The sequence below is a fragment of the Phytophthora cinnamomi genome, assembly GCF_018691715.1.
Source record: "Phytophthora cinnamomi strain GKB4 chromosome Unknown Contig21, whole genome shotgun sequence".
NCBI classification, from domain to species: Eukaryota; Oomycota; class Peronosporomycetes; order Peronosporales; family Peronosporaceae; genus Phytophthora; species Phytophthora cinnamomi.
Genome location: NW_027150954.1, coordinates 1,443,955 through 1,460,770, shown reverse-complemented (window position 1 = coordinate 1,460,770; position 16,816 = coordinate 1,443,955). Strand labels below are relative to the sequence as shown.

Sequence of the window (16,816 nt, the reverse complement as noted above, 5' to 3'; positions counted from 1 at the left end):
CAGCACACCTCAGTACGTACTTGTCTACCAACCATTCACTTTACGTTAGGATATTCGTTTGAACAACCTCGTGGAGGACACGTGCCAGGTATAGTGTCACTTTCCGACATGCAGGCTCAACAAATACATGTAAGTGTAGCTTAATTTCCCTTTCTGCCATCGGCACAATTGCCAGCTTCTTTCGATATGGTACGTGCAAGCTGTCTACTACGTCGGCTCGATGGCGAGGATCAGAAGCAGGAGACGAGTCAAAGCCAGCGCCTCGTATCTGCGCAGCTTTCAACTAGTGTAGCCAAGTTGAAATTCGGAACCTACGCAATTGACCAATCGTGTCGCGCTCTTCAATCCACTCCAACAGTGAAGCCCTTCACTGCCACAATGCCACAAGCGCTAAGGGCAATCTGTCGCTGGTGCTGCTCACCGACAACCTCTTACCGGCAGTGCACGATACCAGTGGCCAAACACTCAACGATGGTTGGCAATCAATCGTCCAAATGCCAGTAATCCCTCTTTAGCCAACGCTCCGCGGCCACTGCCAGCGTAAGCAGCGGGGACTACAGTAAACACGCACAAACCTTCATTCCTCTCTTCGCTACAGCTTATCCTCATCCTAAGAAAGGTCTCGTGGAAAAAAAATCCCCGCTAAAATCTCCTGGAAAAATAAAGACAACAAAGCAACAACCAAAAACCTGGCAAATTTCCCGAAAACAAGAGTGATGGTGTGCGGAATGACGGTGTCGTTTGCAAGGTTTTATTCCGTATCGAGGTTTATTCCCGTCTCTATTCTAGCCCAAGCGCTGGCCATTTCCCAATAGCGAGAGCGGCGGCATCGCCGAGGCAGAGCAGAGCGTAGCAGAGCGACCAGCGACCAGCGCACAGCACACAGCACAGCACACAGGGCAACGCAGCGCAGCGGCGGAGCACCACGCAGAGCGACGGCACGCGGAGCGGCGCTCGACGGGCCCGAGAGCGAGCGAGAGGCTGTGTCCGGGGGAGATTGTCCCATTGGACCCACCGCCATGCTGGGGAGCGAGGCCGCTTGGGCGACTTCACTGCGTCGTACAGCGACGGGCCGCTGCGGCGGCGACTGCGTCCGCAGCAGCGACGCTGCGTGCCACGACGCGGAGCGAGACGAGGCCAAGAGGAGGCCGAGCGTGGACTTGGGGGACCTGGGCCCGCCGCCGCCCTCGTGCCCCGTGCTGTGCCGGCAGAAGGCCACGGACTTTACGGCCGCGAGGGAACGGAAACGGGCGGGACTTTCCGGACAGGAGCCGCTGCGTGGAGGTCCGGCTGGACTGGGCAGGCAGCCAAGTGTCTTGGCCCGAGTGGGCAGGAGGATGCCTGCACCGACTGAGCACTGCCCCCTGATGATGTGACGTGCGTGTACATGTAGCCATTGAGGGCAGTGGGGACTTGACTGGGAAGAGGAGGAGGACGAGCGAATGTTAAGTTAAACGTAGCGAGCGGCGGCGCGTGGATGGATATGAAATGTAAAGCTCGCCAAGTGACCCGACGCCTCCGGACGTCGTCTGCGTCCCCGCGTGCTCGTCGTCTTGGCTGCTATAGACGAGCACCGAGGACGCGAGCGCTCGGGATTAACGTATAAATTATTTGCTTGAAGAACTTCTCCTGGTTCCGTGCTGACCGAGGCGGCCCCAAGCTTCGCTGCAGTGCTTACAAACATTCAGGGCTGCGGGCGTCAACGCAGCGTGAACACTGGACTGGACTGAATGCACCAACTGATGCGGTGGCTGCCACCACTGGGAGGGTGGGACGTGCAGTGCAATCTGCTCAACGGCGTAAAGGTGTTCAAGCTTCATGGAAGCAGCCCCCATCGCGCGATAAGTGGACTGCGGTGACTCTGACGACCACTCCAACAGCCAATTGCTCCTCCGGTGAAGACCTTGAGACGCCAGCTTCTCTTGTGTTTTCCTCGCTCTCCGTCTTCCACGTCACGAAACAGTTTACATTGAGCGTCAACCGCTTGCTACACCATTCCAGCTTAAGTTTGCCTCCTACCAAGGTTTAGACACCCAAGGAGTTTATGAGGCAGAGCTTACGGGTTTTAGAATGCTGCAACCACCATTAGTACGGTAGAAGGCCAGGCAATGCGTCTATCGGGGTCTCTATACCCTTGCATGCTTGTAGGAGTTCTATTTGGGGTGAGCGGACTCCGCCAAGCGGAACAAGGGAGTGAGACTATCCGACACCGAATCATCTTCTTGCTATGTTTTGGGCGGTAGGAGTCTAGTGTTGCAGCGAATTGTATTCATGATGTTGCTAGAGATTTCTTGCAGTGTTACAGCTCTCACCGATGCATAGCGAGCGAGAATTGATCGTCTTTAACTTGACGACTTTAACTTGGATGTTACGCTAAAGTAAATACTCTGCACCTTGTGAGGTTAACACCTCACCACCGAGACAAAAGATAACCGTGTCGGATGATTGCATGCAGTTACGTAGTGATGCAGAGATGTTATACCAGGCAGAAATATTCAGGAGAGTTGCAGGCTTGATTAGATAATAGTACTTTACGTATTCGACGGCATCGAGACCGGTTGAATCTAGTGTCTGGTCTCCGATAAGTAGGTTTAGATACGATCTGGGTAAGGTGACGACAGGGGAGTCTTTAAGCTGACGTCTCAAAGAGGAACCTGTAGAGCTGCCGCGGGAGCTTCTCTTGGCACGGACAAGCTTGTGAGTCGATCACAGGACACGAGACTGCTAATTGCAACAAGGACTCGATGAATCGCTGCACGGCCCTGGTTCGCTGACGCTGCGGAAGCATCCAGGTGAGCAGCGCACCCGGCAGCACTGCTCCGAATAGCAGGTAGCGTGTCACTTCGCTGCAGAACTTGCAGTTCATGTACAGGTGGGGTCCCGTGTGGCAGGACTCGTAGAGCTCGTCACGTAGCTGCACGAAGTCTGCAAATTGCTTCTCGGTGTGGACGTCTGCTTGGTTGAAGAGCGTAGTAAAGTGCTGTCCCTTCGCGATAGCCAACGCCGAGTTGGCCGTCTTCAAACTCGTAGGGATACGGGTCGTGGACTGCGAGGTGGTGTACACGTCAACGACGTAGCTTCGACTGCTGTCCGGACTCCGACAAGCTTGCACTTGACGAATCTGCTTGAGCTTGGTCAAGATCTTCATGTGGCGCGAATACCGCTCGGGCATGAGGTCGACAGGAGTGAGCCGAGAGAGACTTCCGACAACCACTTTGGAGTCCAGCGGGTCTTGAGCAATGGTTAACGACTGTTGCTGGACGCTCGTCATGCTCTTGCGGGGGTGGTAAGGAAGAAGTAGCAATAATCGAGTGCGAGGTAGTGCGCAGATTTAAAAGTGAACGCTGTCCCAGTCGTTGCTAGCACTGCGCCAGCGTTGTCGAGGTGGCTATCTGCGACGAGCGCGAATGGAGGTCGTCGGCGCCTCATTCCGGTCTCAGTCTCAACTGGCCTGTCTCGTGACTGAATGCAAAAGTGCAAAGTAGTGCAAAACTGACGTTTGACATCCCGAGAAATGGCAGCCAACCAACCACTGCCACAAGAACGTGTTCGCTGTCTCGCGCGTCGCCTTCAGATTCATCGCGGTGTATGTCGCGGTACCGTGGTGAATGCATGCATTGCATGCGTGCATGCACGCTTCTTTCGTGACGTAGCGCGCTTCTGAAGCAGTGCATGCACCAGAATGCATGAAGCACACGTACATACTTCAGAAGTGAAGTTTAAGTAAAAGTGCACACGACTTCAGTGGTGTATTTGCCGTTGGTGCTCGAAGGATGCGGCTGCTACAAACTCCGCCAGAGTATTAATGTGCGAACAAGCTGGCGTATTCGTGTCAAATCGAAGCAGTTCACCGCGAAAGAGACATGGTGGCACACTGCTGTAGGACGCTATTGTGCTGCACTTCTGGCAGTAGATGTATTGGCTCTCACCCGGGTTTCCCTATTGTGTTAACAAAAGAATCTATTCAATTCGTGGAAGTGTGGATATTCAGTTGCATCGTTTTCGGATTGTTTCGATTTCATGTATTATATTTCAAGTACAAAACTATTGTGTGAGCAGGATTGCCTAGTCTATCGACGATAGACCATACATGAACTAATAACCGATGCATGTAGTTCTTCAAACTGCGGGACCCAACTAGCCAGTGTACAGTCTGTCGTAGTGTTTGGTTGTTAGTACTGCATGCACTTGTCGTGCAACCCGTTTGCCACACCATTTTCTGCTGCCCCCTCCACACGAAGCCACGAATGAACCTTTTTGGGTTCAACCTCGTTCGACATCCAGCGGATTAGCAAATCATCCATCAAGTCAGAAGCGAGGGTCTTGGCACTTGATGTCTTCTCAGCCTCGACGAATACGTTCGCAAGAGTTGCATCGTTGAAGTGCTTTTCCAATATCGAAACCAACTTCACCCTCTCTGTGGGGTTCTTCTCCCTGAAGAACGCCGTATAATTTAAGAGAGTGGAAATTGCAGCGTCCTCGAAAAGGGATGCGTCAAGTTGAAGTCGTCCGTGTACTTCACCCACGCGCAGAAGAGTTAGTTTTGAAAATGTGCTTCTTCCTTTATTTTGTTCAGTTGCAACAGGGTGAAGATGGAATCGGGGATCTTCTGTCTGCCAGCCACTTGGTGCATTAGCAAGAGATATTCCTCGATCGCGTTGGCTTTGCATTAACGCAACATGTACTCGAGAAAGATATCTACAGAACCAGTAACTCGATACAAAAACTGCAATACCGTTTCAAACGGAAGAACGACTTCTCCTTTCCCGCATTGTCTTGAAGGCGAAGCAGATCTGAGCATGGGGTCCTATTGCTACGCAACACCATCAGAAATTGACAGGGATTTAAGCCACCAGAACCCACACACCAGGCTTGAGGCTTGCTCTGGTGGGGATGCCTGTGGCTATCCGACCCATTTCGGGACCGGGTTCTGATACCCCTCATTACACTATGGGGCATTTTTCGGCACTTGGGGCCTCCAGCCCACCCAACTATCCTCCACCGGGGTGCGGGTTGGCAGGGCGGACCACTCCACGGAGTGGCTGCTCGTCCAAGATATCAAAAATTGACAGAACAAACGCATTAATTACTCATTACGCTACTAATCGATCGTAGCTACTGACATCATAACACTGGGTGAACATTTGCTGCCCATACTGCTTAGATCTTGGCGATAGTAGAGTTGATGCGCACAGGCGAGCTGAACGTGTCAAAGGAACGAGTCGCGGCTTCATTGCGATCGATGCGCTTGTCGTCCAGTTTCTTTCTCTTGACCGTGTAGGCAACAGCGGCCAGGGCGATGCCTCCTACAACCGCCAGCACCACGAGAGCCACAATGACCGGGCTCGTGCCCGCAGAGGTCGCCTCGGACTTGGTGTTGGCCTGCTTCGTGTCGTCCGATCCCGCCTTTTGGGACGTGTCGGCCTCATCGTTCTGCTCCTGGGTGCTCGAAGTCTTCCCCACGCCAGCTTCAGAAGACTGAAGAATGGACACACCACTGGAAGACTCGTCGGCCGCAACCACCTTACCAGCCGTGTAGCTGTTCGAGCTGCCGGATTTGAGAGAATTGAAGCTGTTGATTTCACTCTGCTGCTGCGTCGACGAACTGCTAGCAGTTGTTGGAGCAGCAGTGGCGGACGTGGGCGTAGCAGTCGTGGCAATTGGTGCCGAGGTCGATTGAGTAGTTTGGCCGTTTAACTGAGTAACTCTCGTCTTGGTAGAAGTCGCTGATAAGAAGTTTGTCGTCGATTTTCGCGCCACGCAATTTCGCGCTCTGTTGTTACCACGTTGGGCTACACAGCCACATACTGTGATCTACCTTCAGTCTGTCCGACGGAGTAGATGAACTTGAGCCGGAGGACGCTACTAACGCGGATCGACGCCATAGCTGCTGCCGCTGACGAGCTCTTCCTCGACGATGTCTCTTCATTCGGCGCCATGGTCACTGGCAGATCGCCCCGAAGCATCTGAAAGACCCGTTCCTGAGCTCGTCGCGTTGCATATCGACGGAGGTGTCGATCGCTTTCATGCCGCCCCCGCAGCTTATTGAGCTGACGCTTAACCTTTTCTAGCTCTGCGACGCCGAGCTGCGGACGGACCAGCAACGGAGAGCTCTCCATGTAATTCACAAGCCTCGCCACCACTGATGGTGGCAGCGTCGATTTCGGTCATCCTGGTTATCTCTCGAATCGCGTCGAGTTCCCGAACTAGGTGACGTATCCACCAGGTGCTTGTGCGCGGGGTGGATCGTACTCTCCACCGCTTGGCATCCGATAGACGATGGCGCGGCAGCAGAAACCGACCAACATGGCGCCGTAGTAGGCCGCACTGAAATGTTGGCAGCTTCGACCGATACACAGAGTGTTTGGCCATCACTTCGAGCATTTTGAATACCATCGCCTATGCATTGCAACGGATCCTAAGGATGTCCATGTAGCAGACTGCTGGGTGGCTGTGGCGGGTGCAAGGCCGGATCGTCACGGTGACCGCGACCTTGAACGTCCTTTGCTGTGAGACCAGCCGGCAGCGAAGAGGAGCGACGTTGGTCTCCCCATCCGCCGGCAAAGTCTCCGATGCCACTGTGCCACAGTCTGTGGTGCTCGTTGCATCGCCGACATGGCCCAGAGCTCCGAGGGTGGCTGAGGTAGGATAGTGCAGTGCAAGTCACTTTCCCATTCTGCACTTGGATCGGAGCGTTTGACGTATTGATCACTGCATACCGGTAGTCGCGCGTGGCACGATGGCCACCGGGTCGAGACGACACCAGGATCCACCGCGAGGATCAATCGCTGTCGGTGAAGCAGCCAACGACGAACCTTCAGGACTGGTGACCAAGATTTACGGCCGGGAGCGGCTGGTGTTTTCCAGGCAGCAGATCTGCGACGACCTGCTCAAGTCGCTGCCTAAGCTGCACGCAGCACTACGCAGCAACCCGTCGAGGAATGAACGGGTCTGGAGACGCACGTCGAGCGCTGGATCGAGTGTCAACGCCTTTGAGTTGGTGGGGATGCCCCCGGACGACGGCGGGTCTGATGGCAGCGAGGTGCAGTATGCAGTAGCTGCGTCCATGACACTCAAGTGTCATATGAACGAGGTGCTCAACGTGCTCGTGAGTCAGACGTCGAGCGACTACGAGGCCACTATGGAAGCTCTGAACGGCAACAGGTTCGAAGGAGGAGAGCTGCTTTACCGAGAACGATGTCGGCTACTACACAACGACGGCTCGAAGAACGCGAGTCAAGCTCTACTTGGCGTGCAGATGGCTGCGCTGCGACCGAGCTGGCGAGTTCGGTTGACCCCGAGTCACTTGTGTCATCCAGAGCACCCCAGCACGCAGAGGCTATGCTTTTCGTCACTTACACATTGTTACCCGGGGTCAGATCGTGCTGTACATGTGATGAAGACGCTGCCCAAGCGTATTCACGACCAAATTATCCCTCGGGGCTTCCGTTCTGCGCTCCGACGAGACGTAGACCACCTCGGCGTCGCCTTTGACATTGAATCTCGAGCTGCAGACGCTGATAAAGACGTTGCAACGCAAAGTGTTACTACGAGGATTTTTGTGCACGCGTACGTCGCAGCCCCGACCTTGGAGAACTCCTTCGGGTACTCTCCTGCACTGGATGGTCGTAATGGACGCCCGCGCAGGTTCGCGTCACCGGATGACTGGGACAAAAGGGGCCCGAGTGTGGTGAATCCAGAGGCCAAACACGTTGTGGAATTGCTGGCGCATCAGCTGGACGAGATTGAGCGAGTCATCCGTCGCCGCCGCTTTGGTTTTCAGTCATTCATGTACTTTCAGCCGTCCAACGCCCCTGAAGCAGGAAAGTCAAGCTTTTCGCAGCTTCGCAGCATGTGTCAGATCTGTTTAAAGCGCTTCACCCTCTTCCGACGTGAATTCTACTGCCAGATATGTGGTCATCTGGTGTGCGGCGAGTGCTCTCAGCTTTATGAGGTCGAAGCTCGGGTCGGCGAAGTGCGGAATAATCGCGTGTGTCTTACCTGTGTCGTTCGCGTGGACTCGTGCAATTTCGCTGACGAAGACATTATCGCGGCACTCGGGCCAACAGTGGTTCCATTGAGACGAAGCTCCGAATGGTCTCAGATCTTTGAAAGCGATGAGTTCGGTTCCGAGAGTATTGGCGATGATATTCTCACGGCTTCCGAGTCCTCGGACGCTAGCTACGTTGAGGGCGAAGAGGGCGATCTAGCCATTCAGCCCTACACTAATGACCACACCGAGTGCTCGGACGGACTGGTCCAGCTTGGCCAGATCTTGCTAGATTCTAGCCGAACCAATCGAGCTAGATGTCGATCACGGGGGAAATCCAGTGCGAGGAGAAAGGATTCCGCAACAAAAGAAAGCGTTCACACGCAGCTCGAACGCTACGTGAACCAATCTCTGCGCGCTTCCCAGAGGCAATTTCCCGCTCGCAGTTTGAAGACGGCAGAGCTGGTGCACGACTACCGCTACACATTCGACGCAACGAGAACCACTTATGAAGGCCACCCGCTACCACCGACGCCGTCCCCAGCACGTGAAGCCCGTCGTCTGCACCACATTCAGGCTTCAGGGATTTTGGAACCTGAATACGACCACTCTGCGCTTGACCTACTGGCTCAAGTGGCTGCAAAGCGTCTCAACTGCCCCGTCGGCTTCATCTCTCTCGTGGACGAAACCCTCTTCCATTCAGTCGGAACATACCCACCTCGCAACTTTGGTCTGCAAGCTCCGCGAACTGAAAGCATGTGCTCTCACACCATTTACGTTGATAAGCCACTGGTTATCAAGAATGCACAGGCCGATCTACGCTTCGCCCAGCTTCCTGTGGTTCGCGACTTCGGCATTCGCTTCTACGCTGGATTCCCCATTCGGGCCCCTGATGGATCTATCGTGGCGTCTTTGTGTACTTCTGATAGGGTGCCTCATAACAACATATCTACTGCAGACTACGCCATCATGCAGACACTCGCAGGCATCGCGGGGGAAATCGTCGCACCACGTGGTCCAATCACCAGCATTCCGTATCAACCTCGACAACGTGGAAGTTCCAACTGTAGAATGAAGCGTAGGAGTCGCACTCGCAGCCACAGTCAAGGAAGGAAAGAGGGGGCCATCACTACTGTATTCTCATCCCGACAGGCCAGAGCGGATGGCATGCAACTCGACACAATTCACAGTACGCTACACTGCGTATAGACCAAGAGTACCGCTGGTTTTATAATTACTTATCGTATTTGAACTCGATGGTCTCGTGCATAATTCATCTGTTGTTGGGGAGATGTCGCTGCATGCTTCATGACCAAAAGTACCAACGCGGAAACAACGTCACCGAAGTTGCAGTGTTGTAGTCACAGCGACATGCTGTGCCAATGAAGTGGTACTTGTTGAAGTAAAGTCGCCAATGAAAAGAGAACTAACACTGCAGAACCTGCTGCCCAGATTTTCAGGGAACATCATTAGTCAACACACTCCTGTGAATGGGCGAGTTGAGAGAAGCGCAAGTAAATAACAATCGACGCGGTGCCGCACACTCGATCTGTGCCTAACCGTGTCTTCCAAATATGCCGCGAGAAAGCCAAAGAACAACGATTCGTCTTTGCTACGTCAGTACGTCGGCCTAGCTACGAGGTGACTAGCACCACTTCCATAGTGGCCAGTACGCTGAATCGTGTATATAACGTTGTGTTTTGTTATGCACCTTTTAGTTTGATTCATACGACGCTACTGCTTTCAAGGTTGTGTGCCGACAAATTGGCAAACATTGAACTTGGAAATAATGTCTTGTCACTACTTTCGCTGTCTTGTCAACAAGGAAGCATTACGCACAGGTTGAACATATTTGCATTCGAGTTGAGGAACAACCCAGTCAGTGGCAGCAGCTGTGACGATGGACGCTTCGATCCGTCGTTGAGCGGCATCAATGGATGCGGAACTGCAGACAAGCAAGGCAGATGGCACAGCATATTCGTTGGTTCTATTATATACGCCCTCGTCCACAGTTCTAAGTCGATATTTAGCACTCGTGCTCTCCTTGTCACTCGAGCTCGAAGTCGTCGAGCTCGCCGTTGAAGAACGTGTGCTTGATCGTCTCGTACACGCCGAAGCAGATGCCCGTGGTGGGCATAATGGACACAATCCGACAGGACGCGCCGCGCCAGAGCACCGCGGGGCCTTCGTTGCTCACAGACTTGACGAAGCAGTCGCGCAGTCCCAGGTACTTTTTGTTCTTGCCCTGCGTCATGAGCCTCACGGTGATGACGTCCAGCGGGTTGGTCAAGAAGGCCGCCATGCCTCCCGCCACGGAGCCCACCGCCAGCGACTCGGCCGAGTTGAGCTGCCGGTCCACGTTGGCGGACAGCAGGTACTGCTGGTACCTGTGCTTGAGCGTCTCGTAGAAGAGGAAGGAGAAGGCGGAGAAGAACGTGTCGACGCTCAGACACGCCGAGTAGCCGGCGTAGAGTCCGCGCACGCCCTCGGAGCGCACGATGGACCTGGCGGCGTGGGCCGTGCCTCTGTAGTTCTGCGTGTACTTGACGACGCCGCCGCTGGCGTTGCGCGGGTTGCGCCCGAGCTGCAGCCGCGACTTGATGACCTCGGACGGCACGCTGATGGCGGAGATGATGGCTTCGCTGGCCGCGCCGGCCAGGAAGTAGACCACGCCGCGCTGCTCCTCGGGCACGAGCGGGGCCGCCGAGGCCTTGAGCGTCTCGTACGTGCCGAAGTACATGGCGGCGCACACGGGGGAGGCCAGCAGCGTGGTGCTGAGCCCGCCGAAGCAGCCGCGCACGCCCTCCTCCCGCAGGATGGTGCGCACGGAGCGCAGGATGCCGCTGTACTTGGCGCTGGGCCGCTGCTGGATCTTCATGCGCAGGTTGATCACCTCCAGCGGGTGCACCACCGAGTCGGCCACCACGCCCGCCACGGCGCCCGAGCACAGCGCGCGCACGGCGGGGGACGCGGCGGCCACGGCGGACGTGGCGGTGGCCGTCGGGTGCGAGCCGGCGGCGCGCAAGCTGTTGCAGGTCATGGCGCCCGGCAGGGGTGCGGCCGCCGGAGACATCGGAGGGGCGGAGGCTTGCGTCGGGGACGCAAGAAGGGCTGTGGCGCTGCAGGCAGCAGGTGGGGGGGGGGGGGTATAGCTGAGCTCGTGGAAGTGACGTCGTGTCTGTCTCTGGGCGTTTAGAGCCACAGGTTGCGGGTAGAAACGTTAGAAATGGGGGGTATTAGTTTCTATGCGCCATAGAACCACCGGGACGAACACTGGTGGGAATACGTATCCCGCTGAAAACGATTGGAGAGGGATGAATTGATTTTGGGGGGATGAGTTGGGAAGAGGGAGGTTGCGATACTTGATTGGACGGGGAGAGATGATTGGACTGCAGTATGAAGTAGTAGGGGAAGCTGCGAAGAGGATAGAAACGGAAGCAGAGAAACGGCTGCGTTGGAAATTTGGTGGACGTCAAGTGGAAGTTGGTCGAGGCCACGTTCAGGAAAGCACTACCGCTTGAAAGTTCTGTCTGAGATTTCAACATCAAACCGGAGCTACGAGACAACTACGGCAAGAAGGTGACAAAGTGCAACAGCAAGAAACGATTCATAGCTTAGAAATACAAGTGGCTGCTCTTGTTCCTACTGACTCGCACTCAGAACTCAGCCAAGGAGCCGTCCTGCTTTATCCGAGCGCTTTCCAGCACAAACGCTGCGTCTGCTAGAGTGCCCATAACCTGGAGAAGCGGGGCCAGGAAATTCACAGTCTTCTCCACCCGCACCAACCGCTTGCTTTTCTCGTCCCACTCGAAGCAAAGCTGGCACGGAAGACGTAGCCGTTGGCCTAGCAACTTTGACCTCAGGATCGCTGTTTTACCTTGTTGGGTCTTGTTATCTTCACGCGGTAGTAAATGTGGGAACACACGGTGCAGCGTCGACTCGGAAATAGTCACATTGAGCGACGCTGTAGCCGCGATTAAGTCGTTGGAGACTCGCGTCATGTCCTCCACCTGGAATTGCAGGTCGTCAAAGCTCGTCGTGAATCGTTTCCATTGTTCGAGAAGCGTGCTGACACCACGTTGTTCCCCCAGCACAACGTAGTCCGACATTGAGTATTGCAGGAAAGCAAGCTGCTGCTGAGCCTCTGCTTTCTGGAGCCACGCTTCAGGCCCCGAGGCTGTCTGATCGGAAAGTCGAGCTCCATTACGGAAAACGCGAAAATATTCCATCACCACGTACCAGGCGCTCAACTTGGCATTAGAAACGAGCCTAGTGTGCTGGGTCTCCAGCATCGGGATCTCCTGCCGAAGCAGCAGCACGGTGGTCTCCAGGCCTCTCGCGAGCTCATTCTGCTTCTTCCGGTAGCGAGCTTGGTTCGTGCGGCATTGTTCGCGTCGCCGTGCCGTCTTGAGGCGAATGCGCTTACGCTTGGGCTTTGGTTTTGCTGGGTCAGCGACTTGAATCGTTTTGACCGAGGGCAGCGCTCTGGTCGCCGGCTTGGAGAGCGGCGTCGTTGGTAGTGCAGGATCAATCGGACAGATTGGAGCGTGAGCTTCTTCTTGGTCGGGTGGAGACCGAGTCGTGAGGTCACGCACAGGCTCTTCACGAGCCTCCTGATGATCATAGCTCGCACGCACAGTCGCATTGTTCATCCTTCGCGCGAGCGAGGCTTCCATCTGATTACCGAGAGGCGTCTGCGGTAGCTCCACCGAGGCTGGACTTGCGATTTCTGCGGATATGGGACTAACAATAACCAGCGGCTTCGTGGTGGACGGCGGGTACGCTTGGTGTTGCTGGGGTCTCGAGTATGGAGTGCGGACCCGGTGTCTTTCTTCGTGAAACACACAGCCACCTCCAACCGATGCACGAGGCAGAACATGGCCGATCACGTCGGAAGTCATGGCGATCGACGATCGGCTTGGCTCGAAACGTGCGAAGATGCTGGAAATGCGATCCATCAGTGCGCTTGGGTGCTTCTTGTTGGGGAAGTTTTATCCCGAAGGCTGGTCGGTTGGCTGCCTGTCGAAATCGGAACTGGGGCAACACCACTAGAGGTGATCCCCCGAGCGAACTGGACATCACCTTTGAGTGAAGTTCGTGTGACAGGACAGGCGGAGACTATGGCATACTGGCGAGTAAACCCGAGATCACGGTATCTGCTTTGGATAACTCTCCACGTGTGTTTACGTTGAAATTGCATAGAGCCCTAATAGCGCTGTTGGCTATGTCTGGATGACTTTTGTTTATTCTGGATTACATGTACTAAGTTGTCTTACCGTCATGTGACTCACCTTGCTCTCTGGCGCGCATGTGGAACCCTGCAATTTGATACCCTTCACCCACGCTGGTATCAGTTTTCGTGGATCATACAACTTGCATGTGCAAGCAGTTGTTTGTTTTAATGCTGAAAAGCTGTTGGACAACGCATGCCGGAATCTGCCGTCAGCCAACTCGAAGCGATGGATGGCGTCCGATTTTGTTCATCCGATACATATTGACGGTTGTCTAGTACAGCCGAGATTCACCCCGCATTGAAAACCCTTCTGCCCTGTGCCCCAGACCGATGGAACATAGAGACCTTCACGGGTGAGGACGATGATGGAGATGGGAAATGCTGGCTCGTGTAGTCTGTTGGTCGCACAACTTCCATTGGAGGATCTGGGGACCTGCAGTCTTCTCAATCTACAGTGGAGGAGCATCAATCATCGCGATAGACGACTTTCATTAATACCGTTCATTTCTGTAGCTGCTTGGCTGGCGCGAAGAACCTCTGTCCAGGATGATCCAATTCAGCTTGAAGCGATCCATGACGGTAGATCGCGTGTCTTCGTCATGCTTGGAGGAGGCATATCACGAATATCAGGGTGTGAAGGCCCCGTCGTCTCCTCCTGAGTTGGTGGGGGGCGCCTCCGGTGCACTACGCTGGGGTGGGGCGTCTAATCTATTCACCGAACAGCATATTGGCCTCGTGCTGCAATATGCGGCGGTTGGGCTGGTGTACGGCACACTGCCTTCCACTATCTACCCGTTCATGCAGGCGTATCTCAACGCAAGCGGGGCGCAGGTCCTCACTACAAGCACGCTGGTTGTGCTGCCATGGAGTTTCAAGGTGTTTTATGGAGTTCTATCCGATTGCTTCCCAATATGTGGATACCGTCGCCGGCCTTACATGATGCTTGGGTGGACGATTTGTGTGGCAATGCTACTGGCAATGGGGTGCATTCAGGTGGGCAAGCCCTACTTCTCGTACCCCTCGGATCGCGATGTATCCCCCGCTGACTACACACCCGAGATCGAGGCGCGATTGAATCGTGATGCAACATCTGAAGGCGGTATCTACGTCATTCTCATGATGTTTGCTGCATTCGGATACGTTCTGTCGGATGTCTGTGCCGATGGTGTCGTCGTGGAGCTAGCGCAGCGAGAGCCGCTGGCTGAGCGAGGAAGGACACAGTCTACAGTCTACGCTACGCGGACTCTTGCAGCCACAATCGGCCAAATTCTCACCGGTGTCGCCTTCAACGGTGAGGAGTACGGAGGGTCATTCGACTTTTCGCTGTCGTTTCCACAACTGATGGTGGGGCTAGCTGTCTGTACAACGCCAATTATCCCTGTTACATGGCTCTACGTCGAAGAGTCCTTAAAGCCGCCAGTGAGCTTCTCCAAGTACGTGGGCGATTTCTGGCAAGCAATGAAAACTCGCGCGGTCTACCAGATAGTCTTCTACTCGTTCTTCAGCGGCATATTTGCAAGTTTCTCGTACACTGCGGGGTCTCCAATCCAGCTGTACATGGTGCAAGTCACGCCCATCAATAACACCATCAGCGATGTCATAGGCAGTGCCGTGTTCATGGGCGGCATCGTGCTCACAGGCAAATACGGGCTAGCGTGGAACTGGCGCACGATGACCGTGTTCACAGGAGTTGCGGTGATTGCTGTGGATGCGGTGTGCACATTCCTCACGGTGTGGGACGTTTTCCGCAGCCAGTGGTTTTGGCTGGGACTGCCGATAGCAGTCAACGTCCCTGCTGGCATCAGTTTCCTCATCGGTACGTTTGTTACCGTGGAGCTGGTAGGCGAAGGGCACGAAGGGGCAATGTACGGCCTGCTTACAACCGTAGCAAACCTTGCGTCTCCCTTTGCGGCCACTCTGACGAAGACTATTGACAACACTCTGTGGGATTTAAGTAACGAACGCGTGCAAGTCGATGACTATGCTGTTCGGCGCGACATCACGGAAGCAGTGTTGCTCATGTACGGAATGACCTCAGTGTCGTGGCTCTTTCTCTTCCTCCTACCCAGGCAAAAACACGAAACCCAGGAGCTGAAGCGATCAGGTGCATCGAGCGCCCTTCTCGGTGCGCTGACTGTTGGCTACTTGTCTGTTGCACTGGTTTGGTCTGTCGTGACGAACATACTGGGGATTATGCCAAGCACCAACTGCCTCGTGATCGCTGGAGGTAGCGGTTGCTGATACTGTGGACTTGGAAGTTGCACTTAGCAACGGTTGTTGATACTGTGGACTTGAAAGTTGCACTTGGAAACTTTTGTCGGTGGTGAGATCAAATTGACTAGCGTTTAGATCATGAAAAGTCGTTAGCGGGACCTTGTACGTACTTTTTGTATTTTTTAAACAATATCGTTGGGGCACCATTCACATTCGTGATGGCGATTTACTTGTACCGATATGGGAAAATATTCGCCTGTATACATGAGCCATTGAGTGTTCACTTCACCGTGACACACTAAGAATCAGTGGTTAGATGCAGTAACGGCGCGATGACGCTGCTCGATGCTATTCAGAACCGTGGACCCATTCTGGTCAAGAGTACATGTATTGTGCCGTTCACACATTGAAACGAAAGCAAACTCAAACGGGGCTTCGAAAGGTCTCTAATTTTGGCCAAGTCGATGTCTTAAACTGGGAATAAGATACGCGAGACTAGGGGTAGGGTGGAATTTGCTATGACCTGTGCTAAAGTTAAAACTCAGATTAGAGCCAAGTTAGCAGTCCTTAGAGGACGAGAAAGTCCGAATGCCACCAATCACCTGGCCATTCGGGGTTTTCTCGCTTACAATGACTTACTCCGAAGACTTAAGATGGAGGCCTGCTATTTTGCTGTATGCGTACGGCACTCCGGGTCATAATATGACTCAGCGCTAGTGGAAGCCAAGACGCCGCCCTGTGCTCGTCATTAAAAAACCCTCACAAACACGATAGTGATACTTTTGATAAAATTCCTCTCTCATATTATGGTATATCTCGTGCTTGGCATTGCAGAGCGCACTCTTCGGCGGTGACTACTGTGTTTTGCTTCATTGGAACTTGCAACAGGCTGGTATAGCTTTTGGGGACATTGTTGCTTGGTTTCAAATACACTATCGTAGTTGAGTCAAGCGGCTTCCGTATAGCTGACTCGAACTTGGTCGCTACCTTCGCCCGCAAAACATCAAGCCCATCGCCGACTGTGAAATCAAACCTCGCCATACGTCCCTTAACACGGTATCTACTCAGTGCTTCACTTTTCTTTATCGTCAAGCAGCAACGAACCATACTAGGCATCGTACCTTCTTCTGCACAGTTATTCGGCCCGATGTCCGTTTTACAGTTTCATAATCTGATTTTAGCACAATGGTGATTATACTCCAAGTCCGATTAAGAAGACCTGATACTGGAGGGGAGAGCGGTGGGATCGCACAGTCAGAACAGGTAAATCCACAGATCCTAGGGTGAACCGCACAGAAATACCGATATACCTTCCACCGCCCACTATTGGAAGTGTGCTGGGGGTTGCACCCACTGGTCTAGGGTAAGGGTAAGCGGAA

The 16,816-nt window shown here is 54.1% G+C and overlaps 5 protein-coding genes across 5 annotated transcripts; 2 read left to right on the top strand and 3 right to left on the bottom strand.

Moving 5' to 3' along the window:
- Nucleotides 1-1,019: 1,019 nt before the first annotated feature.
- On the top strand, nt 1,020-1,376 carry IUM83_03689 (uncharacterized protein; the record flags this gene model as incomplete). Its single annotated transcript, XM_067927717.1, has 1 exon — nt 1,020-1,376. One exon carries the CDS (start codon nt 1,020-1,022, stop codon nt 1,374-1,376), a length of 357 nt encoding a protein of 118 aa, XP_067795542.1.
- Nucleotides 1,377-2,629: 1,253 nt separating this feature from the next.
- IUM83_03688 (uncharacterized protein) lies at nt 2,630-3,271 on the bottom strand (the record flags this gene model as incomplete). Its single annotated transcript, XM_067927716.1, has 1 exon — nt 2,630-3,271. The coding sequence occupies one exon, from the start codon at nt 3,269-3,271 to the stop codon at nt 2,630-2,632; it is 642 nt and encodes a 213-aa protein (XP_067795416.1).
- Nucleotides 3,272-5,160: 1,889 nt separating this feature from the next.
- On the bottom strand, nt 5,161-5,939 carry IUM83_03687 (Carbohydrate-binding protein; the record flags this gene model as incomplete). Its single annotated transcript, XM_067927715.1, has 2 exons — nt 5,161-5,726; nt 5,819-5,939. The coding sequence occupies 2 exons, from the start codon at nt 5,937-5,939 to the stop codon at nt 5,161-5,163; spliced, it is 687 nt and encodes a 228-aa protein (XP_067795543.1).
- Nucleotides 5,940-6,541: 602 nt separating this feature from the next.
- Nucleotides 6,542-8,931, top strand: IUM83_03686 (Phosphatidylinositol-4-phosphate 5-kinase; the record flags this gene model as incomplete). Its single annotated transcript, XM_067927714.1, has 4 exons — nt 6,542-6,643; nt 6,726-6,790; nt 6,868-8,830; nt 8,920-8,931. 4 exons carry the CDS (start codon nt 6,542-6,544, stop codon nt 8,929-8,931), a joined length of 2,142 nt encoding a protein of 713 aa, XP_067795216.1.
- A 1,106-nt stretch (nt 8,932-10,037) lies between these two features.
- On the bottom strand, nt 10,038-11,030 carry IUM83_03685 (Mitochondrial Carrier (MC) Family; the record flags this gene model as incomplete). The annotated part of the gene is made up of 1 exon (XM_067927713.1): nt 10,038-11,030. The coding sequence occupies one exon, from the start codon at nt 11,028-11,030 to the stop codon at nt 10,038-10,040; it is 993 nt and encodes a 330-aa protein (XP_067795417.1).
- Between the last annotated feature and the right edge of the window lie 5,786 nt (nt 11,031-16,816).